The following is a 15,427-nucleotide window of genomic DNA, read 5'->3' as shown; positions in this document are numbered from 1 at the left end:
TGACACACTGAGAAAATTAGTATTTTGTAAATTGGAACTGCAGATTGTGGTGAAGTATAAAAGAGGATGATCTAAAATGAGGGAAAGATGATTCAAGAGGGAAGGATGAGTGTGAAGCAAAGATAAGAGGCTAAAAAAAAATAGGTATGAAGCGATACACAAGGAAGAAGTCAAAAAAGAGCCCTTTAAAGTGGGGATGTCGTTAAAGACATTATCATAGGCCCAGGAAGATCACAAGGAAAAGACGACAGAAAATAGAGAGAACCATTGTGATTCACACTACGCTTTGCACTGTTTCATACTAACTATGAATAAGGATCAAATAGTGTTGAAAAAAACCGATGAGTGTATAGGAGTCAGGATTAGAAGGATGGTTAAGTTTGAAGTTCACAGACAAAACCATTTCATTATGGTCTTGGGAGTCGCTGAGCGTACGTATGTTAATGAGGACAAATAAATAATTGTGACACAGCAGCTTATTGAGGAAGTTTGTTACCCTGTGATTACTGTAACTAAAATTTTCAAAGAATCACAAATCTTGAAAGAAAAAGAAAGAGCCTGCATAACAGAGCATACTAAAAACCATCCTATCACCTTCAAGTAGATGCCTCACAGGTATTGCAGGTAGACGTATCAGTGTAAAAATACAGTGTCCTACCACACACCCAAATACAACTGCTCCTAAAAGACAATAAGTCAACTGGATTAACAGGACTTATCAAATATGCAGTAACAAATCAATATGCAATTGTAAATTAACACCTCATCCAAGGTTAAACAAACCACATAATGTGCCAAAAACATTTAAAAAACATGTCCTTCCTAAAATATCCCTGCCAAAAAGATATCCCTCAATCTCCTAAAAAAAGGCATTAAAACAGCACAAGAAGTGAAGGACCTTCTTAAAAGCAGTTAAATTTTTTTACCTTGTTTCACACCAAATCCAATGGATAATAAGCTTTGTGGAGTCTTACCTCACATTCTCTGGAGCCAGAGATGGTGTAGGTACATGGCCCAGTACCATTGACCAGCACATCTGTGCCCTCTGTGTTATTAGGCTTGTAGTCCACATAGTACTCCTGCAATGGTGTGCTGAGTGTGCGCTCTGTCTCCCGTGACTTTTTCCGACGTTTGCGAGCAGCAGCCGAGTTTTCCTGTAGCTGCTTAACACTGCTTGGATAGCGCTTCCATGACACATAAATTACGAGGAGGATCATGGCAACCGACAGGAACAGGGCAACACTTCCTGCCACTATTTTGTGGAATGATACTGGTTCATAATCTTGCTCTGGTGGTGGGACAGCGGGCTGAGAAGGTGCAGAAGAGGTGGTACCTTCCAAGGACGTCCCCTGGCCCCTTCTGCTGTCTCCAGATTTTAGAGTCGGGATGAAAGAGCTGGCTGGGGTCTGGGCAAAGGCGACAAAAGGGGTAGAGGGAACAATTACAGTTGACGGCATAGCAGGGGCAACCCTACAAACCCCATTGGCGTCAACGGCATCCAAAACCTTCTCCCCTTGAACTTCTTTGGGTGATGCACAAATCATATTAATTTCTTTGTTTCCACGGAAGGTTCTCAGCCAGGCCACCAGTGGGCACACAACTGGTCCACAGTCCCACATGTTGCCTGCCAGACTAATTGCTGTCAGAGAGGTCCAGGCATCCACAGCCTCTTGAGACACATTGACAAGCTTGTTTGAATCCAGGTTAAGCGTCTGCAGATTCGGCATGGCCCGGTACACCTCTGCATCGATCTCCTGAAGGTCATTTCCTGAAAGGTCTAGCTTCTGCAATGATGTCCAGGTCCATGTAAGGCCTTCACTCATGGTCCTGATGCGGTTCCACTGTAGGTAAAGAGCACGCAAGTTATAGAAGCGTGGAAAGTTGAAAAAGTTGATTTTGGAGAACTGGTTATGCTCAATATGCAGCTCAGTTAGCTTCATCAGGCCGGACATTGAATTGCGAGTAATGCTGCGCAGTCGGTTGTAGCCAAGGTCAAGGAATTCAAGATTACGGCAATCTTGAAAAAGGCGAGAGGGAAGATTCTTAAGGGAGTTGGAGCGCATGTGCAAGCTGAGTAGCTTACGTAGTCCCTGGAACTGCCCCGGTTGTAGAGCTTGTAGCTTGTTATAGGAAAGGTCCAGGTTCCTCAAGTTTGGTACCAGGTGAAATGTGGTGTTATGTAGCAGTGTGATCTTGTTGGAGCTCAATATTAGCTCTTTGAGCCTCCGTATCCCTTGAAAAGCACGTGCATCTACATTGGCAATGTAGTTGTGGTCCAGGTACAGCCAAATGAGTTGGTTGAGGCCAACAAATTGGCCAGCCTTCAGGCTTGCTAAGCTGTTATACCGCAGGGACAGGCCTTGACAGCCGCCTGAGAGGTTCTTGGGAACATCACGGAATGCGCTTGACTCACAGTATACAATTTTGCCATCGCATCGACAGCTCCGAGGGCAAGGACGCTCACCAAAGCAAGGGGTGGCAGACAGCCATGCCTGCATTAGCAGTGGCACCATGAACCAGCGGTGCCTCATGGCAAAGCCTAAAATGAAAAAAGAAAAAACAGTCAAGAAAGTACTTACTTCCTGATTATACAAATACACAAATTAATAGGGTATTACCTAAATCATGCTACTTAAAAAGGGATTTATTTAATTAAATTTGTATTCAATGTGTACATACAGTATTAGTCACAATAGTGGGCAAAAGTAAATCAAACAGCAAGAGAGTTTGAAACACATACAGCATATTCTCTCTCCCTGACAGAGTGTCTCTCTCACTTTTTTGGCGCAGATTCAATCATGATCCTATTAGGGCGCTGTGATGCATTGCAACGTGTTGAATCGTGAAATGTGCAAAATGATGTGCATCATATTGTGAGGTAGTTGACAATACCCTGCCCTAATTATTGAGCAGTTTCAAAGCAGAGATTAAGACGACTAATGAGAGAAGAAATATTGTAATTGTTCTGTGATTATAAACCCTTGAAATATTACATTTATACAGCAATATGATACCACACAGGACTCAATTAACAGTGGTGATTGTGCAAATCAATCCAGTCATGCCATGTTGTTTAATTCTTCTCTCTGGCAATGGCAAACATGCTATCAGAGCAAGCCAGTCCTCCAATAAGCTTGGACACAAGCCCACTACAGTATGAAAGGAAATGTCCTGAGAGATATGCTCGCCATCCTATTAGTCCCTAATTATAATCTAAATGATTGTCAGTCAACCAAATCAGTTATATTTGCCTGGCTGCTCAGTGACTCTGCTACCAGCCTTTGTCCATCTTCCCTTAATACACAAAGGAAAGCCTAGGTGTTGTTATTGTCAAAATAAATGGGGGAGGGAGGGGGGTGAAGCGAGGCATTATATCAGCAGTGAGTTCCCGACTAAACATTGGCTCAAGAGGTTAGAGGTCTGGGTAAAATACACATGTTCTTTTTGTGAAGGTCTTGGCCAAAGCCTGGACGTTTTCCAGTAATGGGATTTTATCATTTTGTGCTGCATCTTTCTGGCCTTCATGCTGTAAAAGGGTTTCGATTCTATCCCTGATGCATAAACTTTTACAAAGCTTGCTAGAAATTACATTCTGAAATGAAGTTCCTAAGGCATTATATGTCTGTACGAGATGAAGAATGTGGCTATGACACATTAATATTGTCATAAGAATTCATGAAAGTGGTTATGAAATATCAAAACATCCATTTTGCTTGAAAGCAAAATAACTCCAGATCCATCCAAACATCATTTTAAAACCATATGCACAAAATAGAAGGGTCTAGATTAATCAGTTCTACGTTACAGTAATTCTGCCACATGTTCTCTGAGGTTGAAAAGGAGAAAATATTAATAAATATCCATTTATCAGCATATCAGAACCAAACATTTGAATGGTCATGAACTTTATAAATGCACCTCCTGTTCGTGATTATAATATACGGCTTCAAAAATTACTTCAATTTACACCTACAAATGGATGAAAATCACTGCATAACATAACTAAATAGCAAACCCTCTTCTCAACAAATGATGCTAGATCTCAGATTTAACTACACATTTCTTTTTAATCAGCTGATAAGATTGACCAAGTTGATAATCAGAAAACGTCTGAATAACTGTCTTAATTTTGAAAAGCTTATCTCTTCTTATCACATCATGTCAAATCTAAGTTTTGTTTTTTGAAAAGCCATCGTTCCTTTCCAAAAAAAAGGCCACTTGATTTGATATTTTCATATTTATTGCAATGACCTTCTTATATGTCTGCAGGCTTCAGGGTTCAAGCATTTTTTGGAAGCCACTGATTGTGATTAAAAAAAAAAAAGCAAGGAGGTGCCTATATCCATGAGTGCAGAGTTGCCAACAACTGATGCACAAGCAGGCTGTTGTACAATGAAGTAATTACGTCACTGGCTCCCATTCATACTAACCAGACAATCAGACTGTATCAGCTTAATGACATTTGCTAATGAAATGATGCTGATAAAGTTAATGATCCAAGAGAAGTCTAATGAAAATTAATTTGTAGCAAACTTGCACTGCCCCTTTTTTCATTTTAGATGCAACTACACCTTTTCCACTCTTCGTAAAACTTATTTTGCCTCTGCACAGGCCTACATACCCTTCACAGTGATGCTCCAAAATTTTTGCCAGGTTGGTTATTTTATGTTTGCTGTCAAAATCTCCCACTACAGTGCCGCAAAGCAGCAAGCATAGCTCATCATTTTACGAGCTGTGGAAGGCCATCTTGCTGCACATCGCTAACGAATAACAATCAGAGCAGGTCACATTTCTGTCAAATAGCCCCTGTAAAATGATTGAAAGCACATCTATAATCAAGTACTCTAATGTGGCCATGAGAAGGTCTGCGGCTTACAGTTAATCACAGTGCTTAGTTAAATAATGAGTCTGGAAATCATGAGAAATACGTAAGGAACATAACTAGTATGCACCCTTTACCAAATGCAAAATGAAAAAGATTTAAAGACATTGTTAAAATGATCCAATGCATATTGATTGTGCCCTCACTGTTTTCTGTCAATACATAAAATCTGTTGTGTCGCCTTCCTTTAATGATGAAGATTATGAAAAACAAACAACAATTAATTAAGTACTCCCGGCATTGAATGGACACTTGCGTTGCAAAAAAGTGCACACATACCACAATGCATGCACATAATGTGAATCTTTTCCAACACAACATGCAAGTATGAAATCTACAAAAGATTATCAACTATCTGTGTGCGATCTCACTATCAATAATGCACAGGCACACTCTGAGAAATTGCCTTGCTGCCAAAAATGAGGTTCAATTAGCATTCCAGTGTTAATCAATGAGTTGGCATCAGTCTGCTCTTTAAGTCAGTGAGAGATGAAGAACAGAGATAGGCCAATAATCAGTCTGACCGATATTTTTTTACCAATATTCATACTTTTCAACTTAATTGGTTGTCAGGTTTATGGATGAATGGCACCATTTGGTGGATCACAATTGAAGAGCACCTAACAACAGCATTTATACGAAATGAAATGTAATATATTGTTTGGACATTTAACTTTGTATATAAGGACCATTCATTCTCGATTGAGAAATATGTTGCTTGGTAATTAGCCCTAAACCCTATAGTAGTCCAAACCACAGATTGCAATGAACTTGCTACCATCGAGATGATATAAATATGCCATAAATAACAGCAATAATGTTTTATCAAGTTTTTATTTATTTATTTATTTTTTATAAATACGTTTTAAAATCTCGGTTTAAATATTTTACAATGATATATTAGTAGCAGCATAAATATTAAATAAAACACTCATACATAATGTGTGTTTTGCTGTAGTACAATGATCATTTATATATTATTGTGACAAAAATCAGTTCTACATACTAGTTATAAAAATAAAAAATAAAAAATGCCTATAGGTCATAAAAACACTGAATAAATGACCATCAAATAAGCGAACAGACGGATACACTTGACTGTGCCTCACCAGAATCAAACCACTGTGAGCTGAAGTGAACGCACGGTCAAATTTTTGCAAGAAATATGTGCGATTATCAAATGCACAATAAATCGATGCATGCAAATTAAGGAGAACAACCAATGAATGAATGCATGCATATTTATGCAGACCACATTTTGTGCTTTATCAGAGTACATTCAATCTCTTAGTTTTACTGCATGCACACCGTCTGAAGCCAGTTCACTATACACTGCAAAATGAATTAAACTGCAGGAAATTTCCCCCCAATTTATCGACCCATAAAACATCCACCGTGGTTTCCACGTTCACTTAGGACCGAGTGAGAATACGCAAACTTACCCATCACCGCGTCTCAGTGAACTCCTGGCCACAGGTTTTACAGCTTTCTACCGCTCGAGACCCGAAACGGCATGGCACGCGCTCTCTTCAGATGGTTCGGTTCTTCCACGAGCGCCCGCCTGTAGTCCTCCACCGCAGAGCAGGCGCGGGAAATCTTCAGTCTCTCCTGACTGACCACTGACCATATCTTTCAATTCCCCTCAAAACAAAATTCTCATCATAAACATCCACTTGAACAGAAAGAATCCATTTTACATCCTAAAATTATACCTCAAGTCACAAACAGAGCCGAAGACGCGCGTTTCCAAATCCAAGTTATCTACCACAAGTCAAACTTATGGAAATCCCAGCGATCCCCTTCCGCCTCAGTATATTCCATCGCAGCATACTGCGCAAATACTGTCTTTCCCGAAAGGATGATGCTTACCGTAGATTAATCCGTGGATATTATAATATCAGTGAGAATTAGGATGTTCAGAAGATTTCAATCCAGTCCAAAATTACTGCGCTCATAGAATACTGTTAGGAAGTGTTACTCCATCGGGAATGTTTCTCCTCTTCTGTACAGTTCCCGACAGTACAGAGATGCAGCAGGATTGCGAGTGGTTAACCACAACCGCCTGTCGCACCATAACTTTGTCAGACAGCATCCGAATGCCCTCTTCTGGCGAACTGACATCTCCAGCAGCAATCTCTTCCCCTCTCATTTCACTCTCACTCGATATTTCCACTGGAAAACGAGTGGGTGACACAACAAGTCTATTAGCTTGACTAACGTAAAAGAAGAACAAACCCAGCTGAAGAGAAATGTCTATTTCTCTACCCAACAAGAAATGATCAGCTAGCTAATCATCCAAATATGTTATGTTCCTTTTTAAGCTTTAGATGATTTATGGGAAGATAAATGAAACCTGAAGTATTCTGTTCGAGTAATTCCTGCGTTCTGGTGCACGTGGACATAACTATTAATGGTAATACGTCATGACCTGCGCAAGTAATTTTGGTTGAAATCAAATGTACGCACTGTATAATTTCATATCTCTCTTTCTTTCAACTTCAGCAGATTATTCTATGACGTGTGTAGCTAATGTAAGATGTATCTGTGTATTGTATCATTCACGTGCTGCCAAAGAGGATGGTGGGAAATGTAGTTTGCTCACACAGGCACAGCCAATAAGATAATTTAGCATTTCAGCATTCAGCGTTTAGTAACCATGGGTTCCCTCATAAATTTAGACATTGATTTTGATTTTCACATTTGGCGTAACATTAATATGCAATCATACTTAGGTTAATTGTGACGTAGCTGTGTTTTAAAAATGGTAAGTCGCTAAATAAATGATATAGTCCTCTGCTTATCAGTTGTTTTCCATATATTATGTTTTGTCTAAATATATAATGTCAATAATTATTTAATTAATTATTTTAGAGTGTTTTTCATTTGATACAGGCTCACCTAAAGACTCTGGGTTTGATTGACATTGTTATGAATTCCACAATGACAGTCTAATCAATTATTATGGGCTCTCAGATGGACTGGAATCTGATTGGCTGTGGTTGTCCTCATTGCAAAGGAAAGGTTTGAGTGGCACAGCTATTTCCTGCTTCATCATTAGCACAGCCCTGCAATTTCTGTCCATCAAGTGTCCCCTTCAAACTAACAGGCCAGTTAACAAAAGCATTTAACCTCTCAAGGCTGTGAACTGATTGAGCAAAGCCAATTACTGAGAAGCGGACCATATTATATATATTAAATATTATATAATAGGTGAATGCCTGAATAAGAGAAATGTTGTTGCCAAGAATGAAAGAGGCTTGTGTTTCTAACATTTCCTGCCTGTCTTTAAAGAGAACAGCTTATCCCTGTGCACTGAGTCTCAGCAATTGTACAATTGCCTGGAAATCGAGGCCAGACAGCTGCAGTCTTTAACAACAGTTCAGAAAGGGGTCATGGCAGGAGAAAGTGTGTTCCTGACTACGCTGGTTTATCCACTTCAGGACCACAAATATTTTTTTGTAGGTTTTGGTAGATGTTCCCATCACTGCTGTGCTGTTGCTTAAAGGTTAAAAGTTTACCAAAGAATTAAAATGTGCTGAAAAATTACTCACCCTCAGGCCATCCAAAACATCACTTGCTCACCAATGGATCCTTTGCAGTGAATGGGTGCCGTCAGAATGAGAGTCCAAACACCACTCCAGTCCATCAGTTAACATCTTATGAAATAAAAACAAAACTATTTATAAGAAGTAAATCAGTTATTGAGACATTTTAACTTTATACTGTAGTTTTGGCAGGAAAAAAAAAAATCAATAATAACGTTTCCTCCAGTGAAAAAGTCAATCCTTTGTTGTCCTCTCACATCAAAACCCACCAACATATTTGTTTAGAACTGTTTTGGACTACTTGTAAATACTGCTTAATCTCTGCATATTTCTCTCCTGATTCAGATTTCAGTAGTGAAAGCAATGTTATGGATAGATTAGATTTCTATTTGAGTCAAATGCAATGCAGCCTTTCACTTCACAAGATGTTAATTGATAGACGGAGTAGTGTGGATTACTTGTGGATTATTGTGATGTTTTTATCAGATGTTTGGACTGTCATTCCGATGGTACCTGTTCACTGTAGAGGAGCTATTGGTCAGCAAGTGATGTGATGCTAAATCTGTTCCAAGGAAGAAACAAATGAATATCTTGGATGGCCTGATGGTAAGTACATTTTCATTTTAGTGTGAACTATTCCTTTAAGTATTCTGAGTGTTTTTAGCAGTTGGCTACGCAATTAGTAGAGCACTCTGGATGGTTTCTATCCAGAATGGTTGCAGGTCTCCGTGTTGCTCTGGCACCAATATATTGTGGTTTCAATGTAAATCTGTTTTTTTTTTTTTTTTGCCCAGCAAGAAAAAATGGAATCTATTAATTTGCGTACATTTTTATGAACACTAAAGTCTTACTCTGATCAGTTGTTGAGCTAGTTGTCATTCTGTAAGTAGGTATATTGTCAGTTGCACATTTTGATTCACCGCTGTGAATATTACCAGAGGCTGAGAGTTCCACCTGGCCTCAGCACTTTTTCAGAAATTGAGCTTGACACCTCAGTCTGTAGTGCAAAAACATCATTCCTTGGAACTCTTACTTACATACCTACTGGACTCCAATTTGGCTGATGGGCCGCTCCTTGGCCAGGGTTCAACGAGCAGAGACAATCCTGCTGACAGCGGTGAAACAATTAATGCCCTGTGAAGTTATGATGCTGGCAGCTGCCCTTGTCCCATGTAGTGATTTTACTCTGGTGTCAGTGCTATCTTTCTTTTTGCTGTTTCACATGCTGACATTATAGTTAGATATCTGCCCGGGCTTACATCACATGGAGGAGGAAACATCAAGCTAAATCCAGGGCGTCTGCGATAATCAAGTGTTATTGCCATTTTAAAGTATTGACTTAATGTCCAAGAAAACCAATATACTGTACTCAACAGCAAGTACAGTAGTGCAATGGTGTTCTCCAGTCTTTTTTATTATATATATATATATATCACACAGCTTATTAAATAAGTATTGCTTGGAAAGAATACAGTAATCTACTGGCCAAACTATATTAATTTATTTATTGTTTTTAGTTCTTGGGGGCAGAAAATGAGGTAGTCGGCAACAGTTTAAAGGTAAAAAATCCCTAAATGGTGGATTTGTTTCTTACAAAAACACAGCTTTTCATTTCACAATATGTTAACTGATGGACTGGAGTAGTGTGGATTACTGTGATGTTTTTATCAGCTGTTTGGACTCTCATTCTGATGGCACACATTCACTACAGAGGACTCACTGGTGTGCAAGTAATGCTAAATTCTCCAAATCTTTTCCAAAGAAGAAACAAACTCATCTACATCTTGAGATGGCCTGAGAATTTTCATTATTGGGTGAATATATATATATATATCTCTTTATTGTTTTTTTGTTTGTTTGTTTGTTTGTTTGCTCTTTCTTTTAAATACCCATCCAAGTTTGCAATAAAGACTTTAATGGCCTATAGAAAGTTACAGAACTAGGACTAAATTTGGAACTCTTCATTTCTTTAAAAAACAAAGTTTCAACCATCAAAACTTGAGTGAGGATGAGACAGTGTTAGACACACACAGTTCAGAGTCTCGACCCAGGTATTGCGCTTTGATTAAGTTGGTTTGACATGTTCCAAAACATTGTCATTTCCACTATATCAGCTATAAAACTCTCATTTAGGGTAAAAATCAAGCAGTTGGTTAATGTCATGTAATCAAATAGATGGTGAACAATATTAACAGCAATGTTTATATGTTGCGATCAAACTTTTGTATGTTGTCTGAGGGTTGGCATCATCTCTTCTCAGGTGTTCAGTCATCTCAGGTCTTTGTAAGGGCTGGATCCAGACTGAAGCTTGTGTAATACCTAGTTGCCATGGGATGCCAATCCCCTGACAGAAACAGAAAAAGTAATAGTTGGAACAGCAGCTACGCTAATTTTTCTCTAAGCAAAAATGATGTGTTCAACCCAAGCAAAAGAATGAAAATGTGCATTTGATCAGATGTAACTGAAGTACATGTTCTGGTTATGAGATACATTATGTGAATGCTTGGCTAAAGATATTTTCTTGACCTGGTAAGGATTCTAGCAGCTGCATTTTGGACTACCTGTAGCTTGTTTATTGAAGATGCAGGACAACCACCTAGCAGTGCATTACAATAGTCCAGTCTAGAGGTCATGAATGCATGAATGCATGAACTAGCTTTTCTGCATCACAAACAGGTAACATGTTTCGTAACTTGGCAATGTTTCTAAGATTGAAGAATGCTATTTTTGTAACATGGGAAATACGATTTTCCAAAGACAATTTGCTGTCTAATATAACACCCAATTTTTTGACTGTAGAGGAAGTAACAGTACATCTGTCTAGATGCAAATTGTGTACTGTTTTTTTGGTCCAATAAGTAATATCTCAGTCTTATCTGAAATTAATAGGAGCAAATTATTGGTCATCCAGTCTTTTACATTTTTAACACACTCTGTTAGCTTAGATAATTTAGAAGTTTCATCTGGTCTTGTTGAAAATATGTAGTTGAGTATCATCAGCATAACAATGGAAACTAATCCCATATTTTCTAATAATATTACCAAGGGGCAACATGTTGAAAATAGCAGAGGGCCTAGGACAGATCCTTGTGGCACTCCATACTTTACAGGATTTAATTGAGATGATTCTCCATTTAATTAGACAAATTGATAGCGATCGGAAGAGGTAGGATCTAAACCATCTTAAAGCCTGCCCTTGAATACCTGTATAGTTTCGATCTATAGTGTTGAACGCAGCACTAAGTAAAACTAGCATTGAGATGCAGCCTTGGTCTGACGCAAGAAGCAAGTCATTTGTAATTTTAGCAAGTGCAGTTTCTGTGCTATGATGGGGCCTGAAACCTGACTGAAATATATATATATTTTTTTTTTTGCAGGAAGGAGCACGTTTGCAAAGAGCTTGATTGACAGGCGATCAATCTCCTGGCGCACGAAGCCGACGGCGAGGGCGACCACGTCCTCTTGGGGCAGGGCGGTCGGGGTGTGACTGGTGGAAGTTAGAAAGAAGTGAGGGGTCCAGTACATCCTCTCGGTTAACCCAAGATCTTTCTTCGGGGCCGAATCCCTCCCAGTCCACTAGGTATTGGAGTCGGCCGCCCCGTCGCCGAGAGTCTAGGATTTCCTCGACTTGGTAGATGGTCCCACTGGGGTCGGCCTCGGGAGGAGGAGGTACTTCGGGCTCTGTGGAAGGAGGCAGAATGGGATTAGTGTATGGTTTTAGCAGGGACACATGGAAGGTAGGTGAGATGCGGTAAGTGTTTGGGAGCCGGAGCTCGTAGGTGACTTCGTTGATTTGTCTGATTACAGGGAAGGGACCGACATAGCGAGGGCTCAGTTTTTTGCAGGGTAGACGGAGGCGAATATCCCGCGTTGAGAGCCAGACTTGGTCTCCGGGTTGGTAACGGGGCGTGGCGGCGCGGCGGATATCTGCCTGTTCCTTGTGCCTCCGTACTGCCCGTTGGAGATGTACGTGTGCCGTGTCCCATACTCTTTCGCTCTCTCGAAACCATGAATCCACAGCGGGGACTTCGGAGGGCTCTCCCGTCCAGGGGAAGAGTGGTGGCTGAAATCCAAACATGCATTGAAATGGGGTGAGTCCGGTCGTTTCCTGCCGCAAGGAGTTTTGGGCGTACTCGGCCCAGGGCAAATATCTGCTCCATTGGTCCTGGTGGCGGTGGCAGTACGCACGCAGGTAGCGTCCAATCTCCTGTATTTTGCGTTCAGTTTGGCCGTTGGTTTGTGGGTGGTACCCGGAGGATAGACTAACTGAGACTCCAAGCAGTCGGAAGAAACTACGCCAAACTCTGGAAATGAATTGAGGTCCTCGGTCGGAGACGATATCCTCGGGTAAGCCAAAGTTGCGGAATACATGTTGGAATAGAGTTTTGGCTGTTTCAAGAGCAGTGGGTAAGCCTCGTAAAGGGATTAGCTTGCAGGCTTTAGAAAACCGATCCACGACAACGAGTATGGTGGTGGATCCGTTGGATGGTGGTAGGTCAGTGGCAAAGTCAATCCCGATATGAGACCAAAGTCGGCGTGATAGGTAAGGAACGAGTTTTCCTTCGGTAAGTGACGGGGTGGAGACAACGGCACAGACGGCACAGCCCTTGACGTAACGGACCACGTCCTGGTTCATGTTTGGCCACCAGTACTTGTGTCGGAGTAGTGAGAGTGTGCGTTCTGGCCCGGGTGGCCGGATCCCGGAGATGTGTGAAGTGAGTCTAGAAGAGGGAGACGGAGGGTAGACGGGACGTAGAGTTTCCCGGCGGGGATTCCTGGCGGAGCAGGCTCAGATTGGTTGGCGGTTCGGATCTGATCATCCACTTTCCAGATGATGGGGCAAGCGAAGATTTTGGGTGGCAGGATGGGCTCTGGATTTTCGGGTGATGGATCGGGTTGGTAAAGACGGGATAGAGCGTCGGCTTTGAGGTTCTTGTGTCCTGGACGATAGGTTATCGTGAATTTGAACCGAGTGAAGAAAAGGGCCCAGCGGGCTTGACGGGGGTTAAGGCGTTTGGCCTCGCGAAGGTACTGAAGGTTCTTGTGGTCAGTAACCACCTCAAATGGATGTTGTGATCCCTCGAGCCAGTGCCGCCATTCCTCAAGTGCTAGTTTAATTGCCAGCAACTCGCGGTTCCCGATGTCATAGTTTTGTTCAGCAGGTGACATCTTCTTTGAGAAGTAGGCACATGGTGAAGCACTGGAGGTTCACCCCTTCGCTGGGACAACACGGCACCAACTCCCACTGTTGACGATCTACTTCCACCACGGCTACGGTTGGGATCCGGATGGGTGAGTGTTGGAGCGGTACAGAAGGAGGTCCTTAACTTTTGGAAGGCTTGTTCTGCTTGGGGTGTCCAGGTAAGGGATTTTGGTTTTCCTTGGAGGAGAGAGGTTAGAGGGGCCGACTGATGACTATAGTTGGCTATGAAACGCCGATAAAAGTTAGCGAACCCGAGGAATCGTTGGAGCTCCTTGATGGAGGACGGTTGTGGCCAATTCCTTACGGCCTCCACCTTGGTAGGGTCCATCTGTACACCATTTGCATCGATGACATAACCCAAGAAGTGGATCTGGGTTCGATGGAATTCGCACTTTTCAAGTTTGAGGTATAATTGGTACTGGCGGAGACGTTGGAGGACTTGGGCGACGTGGTTTTGGTGTTCCTCGAGGGTGGTTGAGTAAATCAGGATATCGTCAATGTAAATGAGCGTGAATCGATTCAGCATGTCCCGGAAGATTTCATTCATAAAGTTTTGGAATATGGAGGGTGAGTTTGAAAGGCCATACGGCATAACCTGATATTCATAGTGCCCGGTGGGTGTAATAAAGGCCGTCTTCCACTCATCGCCTTTCCGTATGCGGATTAAGTTATAGGCACTGCGAAGATCGAGTTTGGTGAAAATTCGGGCCCCACGAAGTTCTTCCAGGGCAGCCGGGACCAGAGGTAGGGGATAGGCAAACTTGATCGTTTGTGCATTTAGTGCCCTGTAATCGATGCATGGACGGAGGCCTCCGTCCTTCTTTGCGACAAAGAAGAAACTGGATGCTGCGGGTGATGTGGAGGGCGGATGAATCCTTGCTGTAGTGCCTCTCTCACGTATTCCTCCATAGCGGCGCGTTCAGGGATGGAGGCGGGTAAACATGACCTTTGGGCAGTTTGGCTCCAGGTAACAGGTCTATGGTGCAGTCCCAGGGTCGATGTGGAGGAAGGCAGTGGCGGCCGTTTTGCTGAACACGTCTTGGTATGGAAGGTAGGCCTGAGGAATTTTGACTGAGGTAAGCGTGGTAGGGCTCTCAACGGTGGTGGAATTAAGTGGGAGAGATGGTGGGGCTTGGTGAGGCACCGGAAGTTTGGTGAGGCACTTCTTGAGGCAGGACGAAGTCCAGCGTAGGACTTCTCCCGACCTCCAATGTACGTCTGGATGATGTTTAGCGAGCCAAGGACGACATCCACGACTGCCTCCTCTAAGACGAGGAAGGAGATCTGCTCCTCATGAAAGTGTCCCACCCGGGAGCGTCACTTCTGGAGTGTGGTGGCGTACCAGTCCCTTACTCAGTGGTTTGCCCTGAATGGTGGAGATTCGATAAGAGGTGGTACTTCGAATTCGAGGTAGTTGAAGGCGAGTAAGGCTGGTAGAAGAGATGAAGTTTCCTGCGGCTCCGGAATCAATGAGGATTTCCACTGGAAAGGATTGGTTAAGGTAAAGAATTAAAGCGTGATTATGCGGAATCTGGGAAACGTCAGGGTGGAGATGGACCGTACTCACCGAGGAATTCGCAGGGCAAACGGGACAGGAAACGACGGTGTGACTTCCCGAACCACAGTACATGCACAGATTTTGGTCCTTGCGGCGAGCCCGTTCCTCCGGGGACAGGTGATACCAATCCACTTGCATGGGCTCTGGGACAGACAGAACGGATCCTGATAAGGTGGGTACTGGGGACGTCTCTACATGACACGCATTCAGCTGTTGGGAGATGTGTAGGGATTTTTGTA

At 42.2% G+C, this 15,427-nt stretch overlaps 1 protein-coding gene across 6 annotated transcripts in view; it reads right to left on the bottom strand.

Annotated features, from left to right (window-relative positions):
* LOC131548497 (leucine-rich repeat transmembrane neuronal protein 4) overlaps positions 1-6,959 on the bottom strand; it is a 119,666-nt gene extending 112,707 nt beyond the window's left edge. For all 6 annotated transcript variants that reach the window (XR_009273169.1, XR_009273171.1, XM_058789807.1 and 3 more), the window contains exons 1-2: positions 6,325-6,959; positions 975-2,539 (exon numbers count right to left, since the gene is read on the bottom strand). Coding sequence is in view for 4 of the 6 variants with exons in the window: in XM_058789807.1 (XP_058645790.1) it covers positions 975-2,539; positions 6,325-6,328 (1,569 nt within the window). In the remaining 2 variants the exon portion in view is untranslated. The remainder of the gene's footprint in view (positions 1-974; positions 2,540-6,324) is intronic.
* Between the last annotated feature and the right edge of the window lie 8,468 nt (positions 6,960-15,427).

Source organism: Onychostoma macrolepis, chromosome 10 (genome assembly GCF_012432095.1).
Source record: "Onychostoma macrolepis isolate SWU-2019 chromosome 10, ASM1243209v1, whole genome shotgun sequence".
Lineage (NCBI taxonomy): Eukaryota > Metazoa > Chordata > Actinopteri > Cypriniformes > Cyprinidae > Onychostoma > Onychostoma macrolepis.
Note: the sequence above shows the minus strand (reverse complement) of the source record. Positions and strands in the feature narration are given on the sequence as shown.